At 44.6% G+C, this 19700-nt stretch overlaps 1 protein-coding gene across 3 annotated transcripts in view; it reads right to left on the bottom strand.

The window, feature by feature from the left end:
- The window catches only part of dpy19l1l (dpy-19-like 1, like (H. sapiens)), a 105469-nt gene that overhangs the window by 62070 nt on the left and 23699 nt on the right, over nucleotides 1-19700 (bottom strand). For all 3 annotated transcript variants that reach the window (XM_072466855.1, XM_072466856.1, XM_072466857.1), the window contains 6 exons: nucleotides 19009-19066; nucleotides 15288-15379; nucleotides 15075-15174; nucleotides 12883-12960; nucleotides 12158-12244; nucleotides 10661-10723 (listed from right to left, as the gene is read on the bottom strand). In XM_072466855.1, coding sequence (XP_072322956.1) covers nucleotides 10661-10723; nucleotides 12158-12244; nucleotides 12883-12960; nucleotides 15075-15174; nucleotides 15288-15379; nucleotides 19009-19066 — 478 coding nt within the window. The remainder of the gene's footprint in view (nucleotides 1-10660; nucleotides 10724-12157; nucleotides 12245-12882; nucleotides 12961-15074; nucleotides 15175-15287; nucleotides 15380-19008; nucleotides 19067-19700) is intronic.

Below are 19700 nucleotides of genomic sequence, written 5' to 3' on the forward strand. Positions count from 1 at the left end.
AGCACAGTGGTTAGCACTGTTGCTTCACAGCGCCAGGGACCCGGGTTCGATTCCTGGCTTGGGCCACTGTCTGTGCGGGGTCTGCACGTTCTCCGCGTGTCTGCGTGGGTTTCCTCCGGGTGCTCCGGTTTCCTCCCCAAAGTCCCGAAAGATGTGCTGTTCGGTGAATTGGACATTCTGAATTCGCCCTCTGTGTACCTGAACAGGCGCCGGAATGTGGCGACTAGGGGATTTTCACATTAACTTTGCAGTGTTAATGTAAGCCTACTTGCGACACATTAAAGATCCAGCAGAGGGCAATAGAGCGGAGCTGCTGATTGGCTGTTGTGGGGGAAATTTGCATACGCCATTGTGCTCACCCTAACTTGAAGGTGTAGCTGAGCAAGAGACCCTAGCTGTTCAAGTGAAGATAAGCATCCAGCAGAGGGCAGTAGAGTGGAGCTGCTGATTGGCTGTTGCGGGGGAAATCTGCAAACGCCATTGTGCTCACCCTAACTTGAAGGTGGTTTGTGGAGGAGCTGTTGTCAAGTGACACTTAAACCCAAAACACTTCTTCAGTGTTTCCCTCCCTACCCCCTCCTCCAACCAAAAGAAAACAACCGCTGTAAAGTTCAAGAGGAAGGCTCGAGGGCAGGTAGAAGTAGATCCGTGACATCACGGCCTGCAGGTAAGGGATTGGGTGGTGACTGTTAAGTAGTTTTTTTAATTTTCCCTCAGGTGTTATTGTGCGGTCGCAGAGGGTGCTGAGTGAGTGCTTGCTGAGAAGGGGAGTGAATAACAGGTAAGCTCTTTCTTTCTTTTTTTATCTAGAGGGGATGGCAGGGAAGGTAGTGCAATTTTCCTCCTGCAGAATGTTTGAGGTGAGGGATGCAGTCAGTGTCCCTGCTGATTTCATCTGTGAGAAGTGCACCCATCTCCAGCTCCTCAGAAACCGCATTAGGGAACTGGAGCTGGAGCAACTTCGGATCATTCGGGACGCAGAGGTGGTCATAGATAGAAGCTTCAGGGATGTAGTTACTCCGAAGTATAAAGATAGATGGGTGACGGTGAGAGGGGCTGGGAGGAAGCAGTCAGTACAGGGATCCCCTGTGGCCGTTCCCCTTAGTAACAAGTATACCGCTTTGGATACTGTTGGGGGGGGAGGGGAGACTTACCAGGGGTAAGCCATGGGGTACAGGTCTCTGGCACAGAGTCTGTCCCTGTTGCACAGAAGGGAAGGGGGGAGAGGAGTAGAGCATTAGTCATTGGGGACACCATAGTTAGGGAAATAGATAGGAGTTTCTGTAAGAAGAGAGTCGCGGTTGGTGTGTTGCCTCCCAGGTGCCAGGGTGCGTGATGTCTCGGATAGTGTTTTCGGGATCCTTAAGGGGGAGGGGGGAGAGCCCCAAGTTGTGGTCCACATAGGTACCAACGACATAGGTAGGAAAAGGAATAGGGATGTAAGGCAGGAATTCAGGGAGCTAGGGTGGAAACTTAGATCTAGGACAAACAGAGTTATTATCTCTGGGTTGTTACCCGTGCCGCGTGATAGCGAAACGAGGAATAGGGAGAGAGAGGAGTTGAACACGTGGCTACAGGGATGGTGCAGGAGGGAGGGTTTCAGATTTCTGGATAATTGGGGCTCATTCTGGGGTCGGTGGGAGCTCTACAAACGGGATGGTCTAAACCTGGACCAGAGGGGTACCAATATCCTGGGGGGGGGGGGGGAAATTTGCTAATGCTCTTCGGGAGGGTTTAAACTAGTTCAGCAGGGGCTTTGGAACCTGAATTGTAGCTCCAGTATACAGGAGATGGAGAGTAGTGAGGTCATGAGTAAGGTTTCAAAGTTGCAGGCATGTACCGGCAGGCAGGAAGGTGGTTTAAAGTGTGTCTTCTTCAATGCCAGGAGCATCCAGAATAAGGTGGGTGAACTTGCGGCATGGGTTGGCACCTGGGACTTCGATGTTGTGGCCATTTCGGTGACATGGATAGAGCAGGGACAGGAATGGTTGTTGCAGGTGACGGGGTTTAGATATTTCAGTAAGCGCAGGGAAGGTGGTAAAAGAGGGGGAGGGGTGGCATTGTTAGTCGAGGACAGTATGACGGTGGCAGAAAGGACGTTTGATGAGGACTCGTCTACTGAGGTAGTATGGACTGAGGTTAGAAACAGGAAAGGAAAGGTCACCCTGTTAGGGGTTTTCCATAGGCCTCCGAAAAGTTCCAGAGATGTAGAGGTAAGGATTGCAAAGATGATTCTGGATAGGAGCGAAAGCAACAGGGTAGTTGTTATGAGGGACTTTAACTTTCCAAATATTGACTGGAAACGCTATAGTTCGAGTACTTTAGATGGGTCCGTTTTTGTCCAATGTGTGCAGGAGGGTTTCCTGACAGTATGTAGATAGGCCAACGAGAAGCGAGGCCATATTGGATTTGGTACTGGGTAATGAACCAGGACAGGTGTTAGATTTGGAGGTAGGTGAGCACTTTGGTGATAGTGACCACAATTCGATTACGTTTACTTTAGTGATGGAAAGGGATAGGTATATATACCGCAGGGCAAGAGTTATATCTGGGGGAAAGGCAATTATGATGCGATGAGGCAAGACTTAGGATGCACCGGATGGAGAGGAAAGCTGCAAGGGATGGGCACAATGGAAATGTGGAGCTTGTTCAAGGAACAGCTATTGCATGTCCTTGATAAGTATGTACCTGTCAGGCAGGGAGGAAGTGGTCGAGCAAAGGAACCGTGGTTTACTAAAGCAGTCAAAACACTTGTCAAGAGGAAGGAGGCAGCTTATGTAAAGACGAGACACGAAGGTTCAGTCAGGGCACTCGAGAGTTACAAGTTAGCTAGGAAGGACCTAAAGAGAGAGCTAAGAAGAGCCAGGAGGGGACATGAGAAGTCTTTGGCAGGTAGGATCAAGGATAACCCTAAAGCTTTCTACAGATATGTCAGGAATAAAAGAATGACCTAGGGAAAGAGTAGGGCCAGTCAAGGACAGTAGTGGAAAGTTGTGCGTGGAGTCCGAGGAGATAGGAGAGGTGCTAAATGAATATTTTTCGTCAGTATTCACACAGGAAAAAGACAATGTTGTTGAGGAGAATACTGAGATTCAGGCTACTAGACTAGAAGGGCTTGAGGTTCATAAGGAGGAGGTGTTAGCAATTCTGGAAAGTGTGAAAATAGATAAGTCACCTGGGCTGGATGGGATTTATCCTAGGATTCTCTGGGAAGCTAGGGAGGAGTTTGCTGAGCCTTTGGCTTTGCTCTTTAAGTCATCTTTGTCTACAGGAATAGTGCCAGAAGACTGGAGGATAGCAAATGTTGTCCCCTTGTTCAAGAAGGGGAGTAGAGACTACCCTGGTAACTATAGACCAGTGAGCCTTACTTCTGTTGTGGGCAAAATCTTGGAAAAGTTAGGAAACTTGTCGTAATCTAAGAGATAGGATGTATAATCATCTGGAAATGAATATTTTGATTAGAGATAGTCAGCACGGTTTTGTGAAGGGTAGGTCGTGCCTCAGAAACCTTATTCAGTTCTTTGAGAAGGTGACCAAACAGGTGGATGAGGGTAAACATAAGAACATAAGAACTAGGAGCAGGAGTAGGCCATCTGGCCCCTCGAGCCTGCTCCGCCATTCAATGAGACCATGGCTGATCTTTTTTGTGGACTCAGCTCCACTTTCCGGCCCTAACACCATAACCCTTAATCCCTTTATTCTTCAAAAAACTATCTATCTTTATCTTAAAAACATTTAATGAAGGAGCCTCTACTGCTTCACTGGACAAGGAATTCCATAGATTCACAATCCTTTGGGTGAAGAAGTTCCTCCTAAACTCAGTCCTAAATCTACTTCCCCTTATTTTGAGGCTATGCCCCCTAGTTCTGCTTTCACCCGCCAGTGGAAACAACCTGCCCGCATCTATCCTGTCTATTCCCTTCATAATCTTATATGTTTCTATAAGATCCCCCCTCATCCTTCTAAATTCCAACGAGTACAGTCCCAGTCTACTCAACCTCTCCTCGTAATCCAACCCCTTCAGCTCTGGGATTAACCTAGTGAATCTCCTCTGCACATCTTCCAGTGCCAGTACGTCCTTTCTCAATTAAGGAGACCAAAACTGAACACAATACTCCAGGTGTGGCCTCACTAACACCTTATACAATTGCAGCAGAACCTCCCTAGTCTTAAACTCCATCCCTCTAGCAATGAAGGACAAAATTCCATTTGCCTTCTTAATCACCTGTTGCACCTGTAAACCAACTTTTTGCGACTCATGCACTAGCACACCCAGGTCTCTCTGCACAGCAGCATGTTTTAATATTTTATCATTTAAATGATAATCCCTTTTGCTGTTATTCCTACCAAAATGGATAACTTCACATTTGTCAACATTGTATTCCATCTGCCAGACCCTAGCCCATTCACTCAGCCTATCCAAATCCCTCTGCAGACTTCCAGTATCCTCTGCACTTTTTGCTTTACCACTTATCTTAGTGTTGTCTGCAAACTTGGACACATTGCCCTTGGTCCCCAACTCCAAATCATCTATGTAAATTGTGAACAGTTGTGGGCCCAACACGGATCCCTGAGGGACACCACTAGCTACTGATTGCCAACCAGAGAAACACCCATTAATCCCCACTCTTTGCTTTCTATTAATTAACCAATCCTCCATCCATGCTACTACTTTCCCCTTAATGCCATGCATCTTTATCTTATGCAGCAACCTTTTGTGTGACACCTTGTCAAAGGCTTTCTGGAAATCCAGATATACCACATCCATTGGCTCCCCGTTATCTACCGCACTGTTAATGTCCTCAAAAAATTCCACTAAATTAGTTAGGCACGACCTGCCCTTTATGAACCCATGCCACATCTGCCCAATGGGACAATTTCCATCCAGATGCCTCGCTATTTCTTCCTTGATGATAGATTCCAGCATCTTCCCTACTACCGAAGTTAAGCTCACTGGCCTATAATTACCCGCTTTCTCCCTACCTCCTTTTTTAAACAGTGGTGTCACGTTTGCTAATTTCCAATCCGCCGGGACCACCCCAGAGTCTAGTGAATTTTGGCAAATTATCACTAGTGCATTTGCAATTTCCCATGCCATCTCTTTTAGCACTCTGGGATGCATTCCATCAGGTCCAGGAGACCTGTCTACCTTTAGCCCCATTAGCTTGCCCATCACTACTCCTTGGTGATAACAATCCTCTCAAGGTCCTCACCTGTCATAGCCTCATTTCCATCAGTCACTGGCATGTTATTTGTGTCTTCCACTGTGAAGACCGACCCAAAAAACCTGTTCAGTTCCTCTGCCATTTCCTCATCTCCCATTATTAAATCTCCCTTCTCATCCTCTAAAGGACCAATATTTACCTTAGCCACTCTTTTTTGTTTTATGTATTTGTAGAAACTTTTACTATCTGTTTTTATATTCTGAGCAAGTTTACTCTCATAATCTATCTTACTCTTCTTTATAGCTTTTTTAGTAGCTTTCTGTTGCCCCCTAAAGATTTCCCAGTCCTCTAGTCTCCCACTGATCTTTGCTACTTTGTATGTTTTTTCCTTCAATTTGATACTCTCCCTTATTTCCTTAGATATCCACGGTCGATTTTCCCTCTTTTTATCGTCCTTCCTTTTTGTTGGCATAAACCTTTGCTGAGCACTGTGAAAAATCACTTGGAAGGTTCTCCACTGTTCCACCATAAAGTCTTTGCTCCCAGTCTACCTTAGCTAGTTCTTCTCTCATCCCATTGTATCTCCTTTGTTTAAGCACGAAACACTAGTGCTTGATTTTACCTTCTCACCCTCCATCTGTATTTTAAATTCCACCATATTGTGATCACTCCTTCCGAGAGGATCCCTAACTATGAGATCCTGAATCAATCCTGTCTCATTACACAGGACCAGATCTAGGACCACTTGTTCCCTTGTAGGTTCCATTACATACTGTTCTAGGAAACATTCTATAAACTCCTCCTCAAGGCTGCCTTGACTGACCTGGTTAAACCAATCGACATGTAGATTAAAATCCCCCATGATAACTGCTGTACCATTTCTACATGCATCAGTTATTTCTTTGTTTATTGCCTGCCCCACCATAGTGTTACTATTTGGTGGCCTATAGACTACTCCTATCAGTGACTTTTTCGCCTTACTATTCCTGATTTCCACCCAAATGGATTCAACCTTATCCTCCATAGCACCGATGTCATCCCTTACTGTTGCCCGGATGTCATCCTTAAATAACAGAGGTACACCACCTCCCTTACCATCCACTCTGTCCTTCCGAAAAGTTTGATACCCTCGGATATTTAACTCCCAGTCGTGACCATCCTTTAACCATGTTTCAGTAATGGCCACTAAATCATAGTCATTCACGATGATTTGCGCCATCAACTCATTTACCTTATTCCGAATACGAGCATTCAGGTAAAGTACACTTATGTTGGCTTTTTTACCCCTGTTCTGAATCTTAACCCCTCGATCAGTAACCTCTCCTAAGTTATATTTCCTCTTAACCTTTCTCCTAATTTTCCTTGTCGTTGAACCCATATCTTCATGTAGCAACCTGCCGCGTCGCTGACCATTAATGTTTTCACTTCCCGGTTTATTTCTTTTAGTATTCCTGGTCCTATTCACTGAGCTCCCCTCAGTCACTGTACCTTGTACTGTCGCCCTTTTTGATTTTTTACTATGGCTTCTCTGCCTTACACTTTCCCCCTTACTGCCTTTTATTTCTGTCCCTGTTTTACTACCTTCCAACTTCCTGCATCGGTTCCCATCCCCCTGCCACATTAGTTTAAACTCTTCCCAACAGCTCTAGCAAATACCCCCCCCTAGGACATCGGTTCCAGTCCTGCCCAGGTGCAGACCGTCCGGTTTGTACTGGTCCCACCTCCCCCAGAACTGGTTTCAATGTCCCAGGAATTTGAATCCCTTCCTCTTGCACCATCTCTCGAGCCACGCATTCATCCTCTCTATCCTGACATTCCTACTCTGACTAGCTCGTGGCACTGGTAGCAATCCTGAGATTACTACCTTTGAGGTCCTACTTTTTAGTTTAACTCCTAGCTCCCTAAATTCAGCTTGTAGGACCTCGTCCCGTTTTTTACCTATATCGTTGGTGCCTATGTGCACCACGACAGCTGGCTGTTCACCCCCCCCCCCCCCCCCCCAGAATGTCCTGCAGCCGCTCCGAGACATCCTTGACCCTTGCACCAGGGAGGCAACATACCATCCTGGAGTCTCAATTGCGTCCGCAGAACCGCCTGTCTATTCCCCTTACAATTGAGTCCCCTATCACTATAGCCCTGCCATTCTTCTTCCTGCCCAGCTGCGCAGCAGAGCCAGCCACGGTGCCATGAACCTGGCTGCTGCTGCCTTCCCCTGGTGAGCCATCTCCCTCAACAGTATCCAAAGCGGTAGATCTGTTTTGCAGGGAGATGACCGCAGAGGACTCCTGCACTGCCTTCCTACTCTTGCTGTCTTTTGGTCACCCATTTTCTATCTCCCTCAGTCCCTTTCACCTGCGGTGTGACCAACTCGCTAAACGTGCTATCCACGACGTCCTCATCATCGCGGACGCTCCAAAGTGAGTCCATCCGCAGCTCCAGAGCCGTCAAGCGGTCTAACGGGCTGCAACTGGACACACTTCTTGCACGTGAAGGAGCCAGGGACAGTGGACGTGTCCCTGAACTCCCACATCGCACACAAGGAGCATGACACGGGTCTGAGATCTCCTGCCATGTCTTAAACCTTCGGTTAACTTCAATAACTACAATTTCAACAAAAAAAACAACAAAGAAAAAATAAATAAATATACCAATGAAAAGAAACAGAAAAACAGAAACACGACTTACCAGTCACTTACCAGGGATAAAAAGCACTTCCTCCCCACCCAGCTTCGAATTCCCACCTAGATTCAAATTCCCAAACTCACTCTTGGCTGTGTCTCACTCCTGGCTCTGTCTTCTCTGGCTCACTGGGAGAACTCACTGGGAGTGAGTTTACAAGTTGCACTTTTTAAACTGTCCTGAATTGACAGCTTAAAAGCAGTTGATGTGGTGTATATGGATTTCAGTAAATCGTTTGATAAAGTTCCCCACGGTGGGCTACTGCAGAAAATACAGAGGCATGGGATTCAGGGTGATTTAGCAGTTTGGATCAGAAATTGGCTAGCTAGAAGAAGACAAAGGGTGGTGGTTGATGGGGAATGTTCAGACTGGAGTTCAGTTACTAGTGGTGTACCACAAGGATCTGTTTTGGGGCCACTGCTGTTTGTCATTTTTATAAATGACCTGGAGATGGGCGTAGAAGGATGGGTGAGTAAATTTGTAGATGACACTAAAGTCGGTGGAGTTGTGGACAGTGCGGAAGGATGTTACAAGTTACATGGGACATAGATAAGCTGCAGCGTTGGGCTGAGAGGTGGCAAATGGAGTTTAATGCAGAAAAGTGTGAGGTGATTCATTTTGGAAGGAATAACAGGAAGACAGAGTACTGGGCTAATGGTAAGATTCTTGGCAGTGTGGATGAGCAGAGAGATCTCGGTGTCCATGTACATAGATCCTTGAAAGTTGCCACCCAGGTTGAGAGGGTTGTTAAGAAGGCGGAAGGTGTGTTAGCTTTTATTGGTAGAGGGATTGAGTTTCGGAGCCATGAGGTCATGTTGCAGCTGTACAAAACTCTGGTGCGGCCGCATTTGGAGTATTGCGTGCAATTCTGGTTGCCGCATTATAGGAAGGATGTGGAAGCATTGGAAAGGGTGCAGAGGAGATTTACCAGAATGTTGCCTGGTATGGAGGGAAGATCTTATGAGGAAAGGCTGAGGAACTTGAGGCTGTTTTCGTTAGAGAGAAGGTTAAGAGGTGACTTAATTGAGGCATACAAGAGGATTGGATAGGGTGAGAGCCTTTTTTCCTCGGATGGTGATGTCTAGCACGAGGGGACATAGCTTTAAATTGAGGGGAGATAGATATAAGACAGATGTCAGAGGTAGGTTCTTTACTCAGAGTAGTAAGGGTGTGGAATGCCCTGCCTGCAACAGTAGTGGACTCGCCAACACCAAGGGCATTTAAATGGTCATTGGATAGACATATGGACGATAAGGGAATGGTGTAGATGGGCTTTAGAGTGGTTTCACAGGTTGGAGCAACATCGAGGGCCGAAGGGCCTGTACTGCGCTGTTATGTTCTATGTTCTATTATTTATTTTTAAATTTGGAGGTCTCGTGACCACCCTCAGCTTGTTTAGTTGGAACCTGAAAGTTACTGCTTATTCACTTGATCAGGGAGTTAATTGACCCTCCAAAGTACCTTATCCCGCTCATTTACTTCCTTCACTAGCGACGAGGAACCATATACTCCTGGTGTGCAGGAGCAGTGGAGCATTTGCTATTTTAGGATTGATTCCAATTTTTTTTAATGCTAAGATTGACTTCACTAATTCTCCCAGAAACAACGGTGAGAAACACAGGTCTGACAGTCCAGGCAATCGTACAAAAGATTGCCCTGCACTCGGATTTCCCAATGGGGAGCAGCCCGAGTGAAACAGAGCCCAGTGCCATTTATGCCTGCCTGATTTTATAAGCATCAGTGCTGTTGTAATTTATGGAGACAGCTTCACTCGATATTTGGGATGAGATCCATGCATTGGAAATGTTCCTCGTTTAGAACTTGTCCATTTGGGAACATGAAATTGGTGCTGTTGCAGGGTTTAAAAGAATTACATGCTTAAGGGACAGATAATTAGCATTTCTACACAGGTAATTGCAGAATGGCTCCAGGGTAAATGGATGTAATATCTTTTGGCACTGAACAGTGCAGGGTGGCAGGGAGTGGCACACAGTCAATCACAAGTAACAACAAGAGGTACAAAGGCCAACTTCATCACCATCTCCCCACATTCAGCCAGGCAGAATTAGTTTAATAACTGTAATACATGGGCCAACAGTTCAACAATTGCCAATAAAGCACTGTATTAAGTCTCCTACCAGTCACACTGACATGTCTCAGACTGTATTAAGTAGCTTTAATAGATCATGTATGCCTGAGATTGCATGGTGTCCTTAACATCACCTGCCTTCACCTGGAAAAGGCCCTTGACTACATCCTTACACTCACTGATCCCACAAGAATCTTGCATGGAACTTAATTGACCCTTGCATGAACACACCATTTAACTGCATAGCATGACCTCAGCTTTACCTGCCTGACATGGGACCAAAAGGTACCTCTCACTCCTGGCATCCTTTCTCAGGAAGCTGATGGGATGGGATGGAGAGTCTCAACAAGGTCTCAACTAACCTTCAACCTCTCACCCACTAAAGAACAAATGTAAACAAGCATGATGCATCGAAGGCTGTCTAATTCCGGAGCCTATGGATTCAGAGTGCTTCTTGTACATTTTATCATGCAAGTTATTTGAATATCATAAGAGTCTGATCACTGGTCCATTTTAAACAGTCAGGGTCCCACCACCACTGCTATATTCTAAATAAGCTGGTGTCTACCTTATAGAATAGTGCATCTTTTGAACTCTGGGAAGGGGATACGTAAGCAAGTCCACATTTTTACATCCTGAAGTCACAGCTTGAAACGTTTCACATTATACTGCTAAAGGTTAGTGCATTTTAAAAGATCACATTCTGTCTGCAGAAAACCCAACTCACCCATGAGTAAGCAACACCCCGTGGCCAATATACTGAAATACGTGATCTAAAAGCGACCAATCCCTGAGGGGAAAGAAAAAAATGATTCTTATCGCCGACCATCACATAGCAGTCGAACACCAGAGTATTTTATTTCTATGCATTTAGAATTATAAACCATGTAAAGATCCAACATATTTGTCGTTTCCTACTCTTAACTGATTCTTCTCCAACACCTCAAACTATCAAGTTCTTCATAACCCGGATTTCATGGTTGGGCAACATTACAGGCCTCGCCACTGACCTCGTTCTCTACATTTGGTCTACATTTAGAAGTTAATTCACTTTCAGCCACCCTCTCCACATTGGAGGCTGGAGGGCCCAGTGCAAAGTAAATACTTGCATTTGGGTTGGCTGAAAACAGGCTCCAAAAGTCTGTTTCTCTGTGAATCTGAACCCTATCCTACACAGTTCAAATCACTTCCGTCATATATGTTGGCACAGACTTGCTGGGCCAAATAGCCCCCCCGGTGCTGTACCATTCTATAATTCCACATGATTGACCAATTCACTGATAGTGTGGCATTTTAAAGAGGTTACATACATTGTTTTGAAGCTGTTGTACATTTTGATTCCACAACACATCCTAAGGGTTTACAGACTGCATTCCTCCAGAGCGATAGCAGTTGAAAAGTTGAAGAGATTGTTTTTTATTCTCAGACTGTGCTGGGTGCAGGGCTGGCCCTGATGGTTTGGGTCACTGTGATTGCTCCAACGTCTCCGCCTGACTGGAGGCTTGGATTGGAGGGAGATTCAGCCAGAAACGTGAACCCTGTTTCTCTCTCTCCACAGTCTGACCCGAGTATATCCAGCATTTTCTGTCAACATATACAGGTATTGGCAGTTTGATATTCCCTCAGTTTCTGATTGGACCAAACATCATTCTTTGGATTGGGTTACATCGCACAAACCAGAAGTGACACACACCCTGGGCACAGTCCATTGTCTCCCAAGGTGGAGGGATGCCTAATACCACGTTTCACAAGCACTTCCAGGCTTGCAATGTGGAGGAACTGTGCTCTACACTATGAGCGACACACCATCTGCAAGCTAGCTCTGAAAGCTAGCCCACATGTTGTGGCATTTGCTACCAGAGAATGGAGGGGAAATGAGGCAAGATTTGGAATGGACACAGGAGAGGCAGAGCAGGGGCAGGGTAGACATCCCCCATCTGGGCCCTAAAAGAGCCGAATGCTGGGGCGCTATGAACTCTCTGGCTGAGAGGCACAAAACTGGAATCAATCCACATCCGGAATATGTTCTTTTGAGTGTGACAAGGAATTTTCCATTCCATCCCGAGGAAAAAGAGAGCAGAGTTTTGACACTACTGCAGCGCATCCCATTGGATAGAAAGGACCCTTTCACAGAGAATGGCACAAAGTGAAAGCGTGAGAGAAGAGAATGAATTGGAAGGAAAGAGAGAGATTGCTCGCATGCACGGAATAAAAATCCACTTACCCAAATGATTGCCAGTGTTGAAGCATAATAGGAGCTTAACAGCATGGCATTTCCAAACATTAACACAAAACAAACCAACAGGGATATCTGTGGAGGGAAGAAATACACGGTGAAGATAAAATGGGTGAACAGCGTAATCCCTCACCATCTTCCCCCAACTCGCTGCAAAGAACTAGACTTCCTCAACCCAGAAAACAGCTTTAAATACATCTCCATCCAGCATACACCTATCTGTTGACAGTCTGCGCAGAAAGTCTAGGTCTGTATGGAGTGTAAAGAAAGGAAGAGCGGAGAACAAAACTGGAAACAAACCATCAATGGCAGTAAAATACTGGAGGACAAACAGACAACTACACACAAATACTGTACAAGCTTCCCAGATTCTAGTAGCAAGAAAAATTACTTCATGCCAGAGTACTGGGACTTAGAAGAGCAGTGAGCTGTCTACACTATCAGCAATAAGGAACAATACTTATGAGCAGAACCTTTAAATACTAGAACTAGCAGAGAAGGATAAGATGGAATTAATAGTTTTTTAAAAAATTATGGAGGTTTCAAGAAAGGGTGAATAGGAAAGGAGGGTGAATAGGAAAGGACATTTCTGCTAAATTTATTTTTGCAGCAGCTTACTGTCAACAAACATCCTCATTTAATATCTGTGTTGAGACACATTTTTACTTCTGCAGCAGTGATTTAAAGTGAGGAAGGAACATTGATCATTTTACCATATGAGCGTAAAGGATGTTCAGCAGCTTGCAAGCATCAATATAGCCCAAAACGTATGTTACAAAGAGTGACGCAACCTAAAAGAGTAAAAGACGACTTTGAGTACAATGATTTCACAGAAAGAAACTCAAATCAGAATAAAGGAGGATTACGACAAATCCCCACAAATCTCACACAGATAACATATAAGCAAAAACATACTGCCACAGTAGATTTATTCAAATGGGTGCATTTTATTTATTTTATGCTTCAATTATATTGAATCATTCACCAACCAGTTTAGCGAACAGAAATGCAATTTCAGACCAATTAAGTGTTCACAAGAAAAGAATAAATGTATTTATGTAAGAAAGCTTAAATTTCATTGGGACATCATGGTGGAATTGTCCTCATAAAAGCTGCCAAAACACAGGGAATCTGTTGCCATGAAGGGTCAGGGAAGCACCAGCTATGTTGAATGTCACAGGTCAGTGTGTTTTGTGGAGCACAATCCCTCCGCCCAGTCCAGATTGCAGCAACCGGCCTTCAGCCAATCACATTCCAAAACGTCAACCAATCAAATCACACACCATTCTTTGTTCAACCAATCAAATCCTGCAAGTATTACAATGATGGCCAATCAAATCCTCTTCAGTTGCCACGACAATTGCTCACACTGCATCATACAAAGCAAAGGATGGCCTCAATCACTCATCCACCCACCCCACAAGTGGACAGCACCCGGTCCAAATCAGGCTGATGGCCAGAAAGCTCAGAATTCAGACCACAGGCATGCATATCCTCCTGAAACATCCTGGGAGTCTCCCGTTTCCTTATCACAATCTGACTGTTCTTCCCCGCCACCATAAAACATCACAACACAAAAGAGGCAAACAGAATAAAGAAACAAACATGTCAAAGGGGGATGATTAAAAAAAAACAACAAATAGTGACAGCAGTAATGTGTCAGGGTGACTAAATGCAATGTGTGAGAGAGACAAGAGCAAAAGTGATAATAAGCAAGCGGACAGGCAAGCGAGATTTAGGATACAAAGTGTCAACAAAAGAATGAGAACAGGGTGGAAGAAAATGCTCTCCGCTAATTTAACATTTCCCTGTAATGCAGAAAGATGGACACTGGAAGGATGAAGCAGCAGCTCTTTCCAGAGAGTCTCAAACCTCAATCAGTCCTTCAATCTGGGCCAGATTTGGACAGGTTCATCAAATGACAATGGATCCCGTATCACCCCCAGCTCCATCACCTCGCCATTCCTTAGCCTAACTGATAAATGAAGCTGCAATGGTGGTGACAATAGCACAGTACAAGAAAGAGATGAGAAATAGCACTCTGAGCCATGAACCATTCAGGAGCAGCACCCAAGGGGCCATCAGGGCGTTTCTAGTTTAACCAGAGAGAGTACCAAAGTCACTGCTATGTACTCGAACCCCCTGAGCATGGTACATCAATTTGAATTACTCATTAAATACAATACCATACAAAAACAGACCGTGCGCTTCATAAATCTGTTTCCAGGCCAACTGGGAATATGCTAATAATATAAACTGTAGGTCTACAAGTGACAGATGGGACCCTCTGCTTACATGTCTCTGCACGGCATCAAGAACTGGGACATTAAAAGTATACAACATTTCGCAAAATATTGGGTGGGATTCCCGCCAAAGCCAGCCCCCCCCCACCCACCCACCCGTGGTAGCTTCCCTGTGGGCAAGAGAGCCATGCAAAAGTCCGCAGACTTCGGCAAGACTGGAAGAGCCAGCTGGCGGCCAACGGCTCACTGCATCCACTGCGGGAAAGTCCGCCCGCCAGAGGAAACCAGGAAATCTCGGCCAATAGGCACGCACGATGACATCTTGTTAAAGCAGGAAGAAGTTTGCAATGTAATGAGTTTGGTCATTTGGCCCAAAACGCACAGAATTGCAGAAGAACATTAGCTACTCCAAGTTTTCAACACTGGACATTATGTAGTTGGAAATTTTTATCAAGATGTTAAAATTTAACCCTAAAGAATTAGCATAAACATACTTCCCATTTATATTTTCAGTTTATGTTTCTGTACAAGAACCGGAGATGACGCTGCACATCAGAAACATTCATGTTTGTTTGTTTCCTGTCAGCTACTTTTAACTTAAAGAATTAAACTCTTTCTTTTAGTGTTGAAAATGAAATCTCACCCTTTTTAGTATACCTTACCTGTGTAAGGAGCACAAACTGTGCAAACTGCCATGGAAGGAGGAATAGGATGGTCGCAACACAAAATGCAACCAAGGTCTTCTTTTCCACACAAACACTTCTGAAAGAAAAATACATATAAAATGTTTAACGCTTTAATGTAGATGTTGATTGCGATTGCACATGTACTCAACGTAACAAGGAATTTTCAAACAGGAAGATGTGGGTTAGTACCTTAGTATGCGAGTTAAAAGCAGCATCTGCAAGATTAGGAATGGGTAGGAGAAGCTCTCACGGAGAGGAGGGGTCCACATGACTCTTGTGCACTAAAACGAAAGCACAGCTGCTTAGCATCAAGCTTCTCAGTAAATTAAAATCCAATACGTTACTCAAGTATTGTCCTTTCACCAAATGAGCTACTTGCTGCAGCCCACGCAGATGGCAACAACAACCTCAGCGCCCAGTAGCATTCTCCCAGATACTCTTCTTGATGCTCCAGCTGATATTAGCAATACCCTGATCAATGGAAAGGTGTTGAGAAAATGTTCAATTATTCCGTGAGTAGTCAAAATGCCATGGAAAGATAATGGGCAAAATTGCAAGAGCGTAAGACCAAAAATGCAGCAGTCAGATGGGCGGAATTTAAATAATGCAGCACTGTTACTGCAGTTAAATTGCATTCGTCTCCTTTCTCTCCTGCTGTCATTTGGTCTTGTTTGTCGTCAGTTTTTCTTCCTTCTACTCCTAAAGGTGTTGGGACATTGTGTTGTGCCTTTCAGCACTTCAGCTAAATAGCCATGATTCAGAGTTGAACCTCAACAGTACACACTGGTAGCCTGGGATATCAGAGCTGAGTTCAATCTATCCTCACCATCCTCATCAGTTCATTTGATTTAATGTTTGGCTCAGTGATAGGGTTTTCACCAGAGATTGTGGTTTCAAGTCCCACAACAATGCAGCACAGTGGCACACTGGTTTGCACTGCTGCCTCACAGCACCAGGGACCCGGGTTCCATGACGACCTTGGCTTTCTGTGTGGAGTTTGCACGTTCTCCCCGTGTCAGCGTGGGTTTCCTCCGGGTGCTCCGGTTTCCTCCCACAGCCCAAAGATCTGCAGGTTAGGTGGATTGGCCCTCAAGTATCTGATGATTAGGTGGGGTTATGGGGTTTCATGGATAGGGAGTGGGCCTGAGGGTCGGCGTAGACTCGATGGGCTGAATGGCCTCCTCCTGCACTGTAGGGATTCTATGAACAGATCAGTTAGTGCAGTACCAAGGGAGTCCAGCATTTTTGTTATCAGTCTTTCAAATGGGATATTGAACAGAGAGGTCCATCTGCCCTGTCAGATCACAGATCCAATGGCACCATGTAAAAGAGGAGAGTTCCCCTGGTATTCTGATCAACATTTATCCTGCCATTGACACCTCAAAATACAGAAATATTTTAGTTGTTTATCTCATTACCCTTTATAGAATGATACTGTGTGCAAAGTAACTAATTTCAAATATTATTCACTGGTTAACATGCTTCAAGATAAGGATGTGACAGGCACTAGTTAAATGAAATGTCTAGATTTTCTTTGTTTAAATGCCAGATTATGAATCACTCACAGGCCTCCATTTTCACCAACCACTGAACAATCCTGCATCAGAATCTGTCCCCTACTGACCAACCCCAGGAAACCAGTTTCCCAACCGGAAACTAGACCCTAGCCACCTTACACATCAGGAAGCTTGGCACGATTCCATTCTGCTGCCCATACGTCTCAAGTTTTATATCCAAAGGCTTTAAGACTCTTTATAAAAGCAAATTACTGCAGATGCTGGAATCTGAAACAGAAACAGAAAATGCTGGACAATCTCAGCAGGTCAGACAGCCTGCGTGGAAGGAGAACGGAGCAACGTTTCGAGCCTGGCTTTGACAAAGAGCATTTTGTTTCTGTGCAAAACGCTTTTGTTGTCTTTTACATGCAAATCATCGATCACCAGGTGGTGTGTCTGCTTGCATGCGCATACTAGTTACTGCTCCAGAACCCAGTGAACGAATTTAAAACAAGTTTAACATTCTCCTGCAAAAGCAGAATACTGTGGATGCCGAAATAAAAATAGAAAATACTGGAAATATTCAGCAGGTCAGGCAGCATCGGTGGAGACAGAATTAATATATCAGCTCGATGGCCTTTCACTAGAATTGAACCATTAATTTTGTTTCTCTCTCCAAAGATTCTACTGGGCCCATTGAATATTTCCAGGAATTTATGCTTTAGTTTCAACTTTCTCCAGGCGATATACATATTATAAACTTGTGCTTAGATGACTTATTTCATCATGAATGCTCAACAAGGCAAATTAATGCATTAGAAGACACCAAATGGAAAAAACGAAAAAAGCAATGAGTCAGTTTAGCTTCAGGGAAAGTCACTTTCTCTCCCCCACTTCCTTGTGGTATCTGTTGGTGTTAGCGGAGGACAGGAGCAGACTTGTTTTGTTCCCCTGTCCATAGTCAAATAGCCTGATGTTTACGGTTAAGGCTCTCACATGAACAACGGCATTCAGGATAACGGAGGGTGACTGACTCCTTGGAAACCATGGCCCAATAAGGAGCTCCGAGGAGCATGTAGGAGGGCAAGGGCACGGGAAAACAGGTCAAACCTTTTGCTCTAGGTGTGGTCCTTGGCAGATTGATCAAAGAGCAGCAGCATTTGTCATGTCAGTGGGCTGCATTCCAATTGAGGAAATCAGCATGCTGGGATGGATAAGGGAATTACAGAATCAAAATTAACAACTCAATTACTTCCAGATGCTGAGTTTAGAATGGAGAATCAAATTAATCGACATATTTTAAACAGATGATCCCTGTTCAGTCAGGAACTATATTAACATTTTGGTGAATGAGCGGAGTATGCCTGACATTATACTAAAGTGGCCATTTAGATAAACTGCAGATCTGGGTGTGAAGAGAAGAGATATTAAGGTCATATACTGACTGCATATTTCTTTCAAAACTTAAATCATCCGTTTCATCTTCTGGCCTAAAATTAAGATTTCAATCCTGGCATTAATGGGAATATAAAAGGCACACAAAACATCTAGGTTTTTGAATCACAGTTGAAATGAAATGAAATTGCTTATTGTCACAAGTAGGCTTCAAATGAAGTTACTGTGAAAATCCCCTAGTCGCCACATTCCGGCGCCTGTTTGGGGAGGCTGTTACGGGAATTGAACCCGCGCTGCTGGCCTGTCTGGGTCTGCTTTACAAGCCAGCTATTTAGCCCACTGTGCTAAACCAGCCCCTATTTATCCCAGTTTATCCGCTAGTTAGTGTACGTATAAGACACTCACTTTCTTATAATGAGTCATGATGTGACACTAGAAGTGAAGCTTGCACATTTCCTGTACCAAAGAGAAACATTAGGCCTCTCTTAAGAGTGAAAAACAGATTGATTTTATCTGAATTTCCTCAGTCTTAGCACAGCAGTTCAGCCATTTTGTTTAAAACACTTTGGTTCCAGCAATGCTCAACACTCCCAGCCACACATGGAAAGAACTACAACAGTTCTTAGCAGAGCCCTGGTTTGAAAACTAGACATGACGATTCAGAGTGACACACTGGGACATGAGGAGCCAGTGGTATTTGAAGAGGACAGCGAAGGTGGAAGAGTTGGGAATTAGAAGTGCAGGGTGAGGACACAGGCTCCAGCACTTTGTTTGAGTTGAAGCTTTACTGTCACCCACCATAAGGTCAGGAGTGAGCCTACTCAGTAACGATGCCAGTGTTTGGTATGAGACACAGCTCCTCCAGTAACAAAGCAGCCCACGTCAATCTATCACAGCAGCTGGACAACAGCCCAAGTTCTGTTGCCTCCAGGGAAATGTTCAAATACAAGAGAACTTGGGAGTGATGCTGAAATAAAGATTGAAAACTTTAATTTGTCAAAACTAACTTTTACACTTACCTCACCGTGGTTAAAGAAAAAGCAAATGACGGTGATCACACCACCAAACCTGCTCCCACTGCAAAAGAAAACAATGACAGTTTCAACTTCACCTCTCCACTCGGAGCAACTCCTTTATTTTGAGGTTTCTTGGGTTTTTAACCATTATCAAAACTCCTCTTCAATAAGGTGTAGACAGTAGACAGCACTGTGAAGGGATGCTGTCCAGCCTCATCCTTCGCTGCATCTTTGTGCTCACCTTTTGTAATGTAGTCACTTGGTACCCAATCACAGCAGTCACTTTGCACACAAAACTGCCCCATAAACAGAAATGTGAGTCATGTCCAGAAAACTCGGTGTTGCTGATATTGGATTTACAAAGGAGTACATTGGATATATCTCACAGAAACAGGCCATTCGGCCGCACCAGTCCATGCTGGTTTATGTGCTCCACTCGAGCCTTCTCTCATTTAGATTTATCACGACAACCATCTATTCCTTTGTCCCTTATTTATTTGTCTAGTGTCCCCTTAAACGCATCCACGGTATTCACGTCGGCCACTCCTTGTGGGAGAAAGTTCCACATTCTCACCACAGTGTTGGGAAAACCATAATTTAACAAACTGGATGTTTCTTTTAAAATTTGGAAGGGCTGAATTATTTGGACGCTTGGATTTTTTTCTTAAGAAGATCACAAGTTCACCTTGGACTGC

Source organism: Scyliorhinus torazame, chromosome 11, assembly GCF_047496885.1.
Source record: "Scyliorhinus torazame isolate Kashiwa2021f chromosome 11, sScyTor2.1, whole genome shotgun sequence".
In the NCBI taxonomy this organism is placed as follows: domain Eukaryota; kingdom Metazoa; phylum Chordata; class Chondrichthyes; order Carcharhiniformes; family Scyliorhinidae; genus Scyliorhinus; species Scyliorhinus torazame.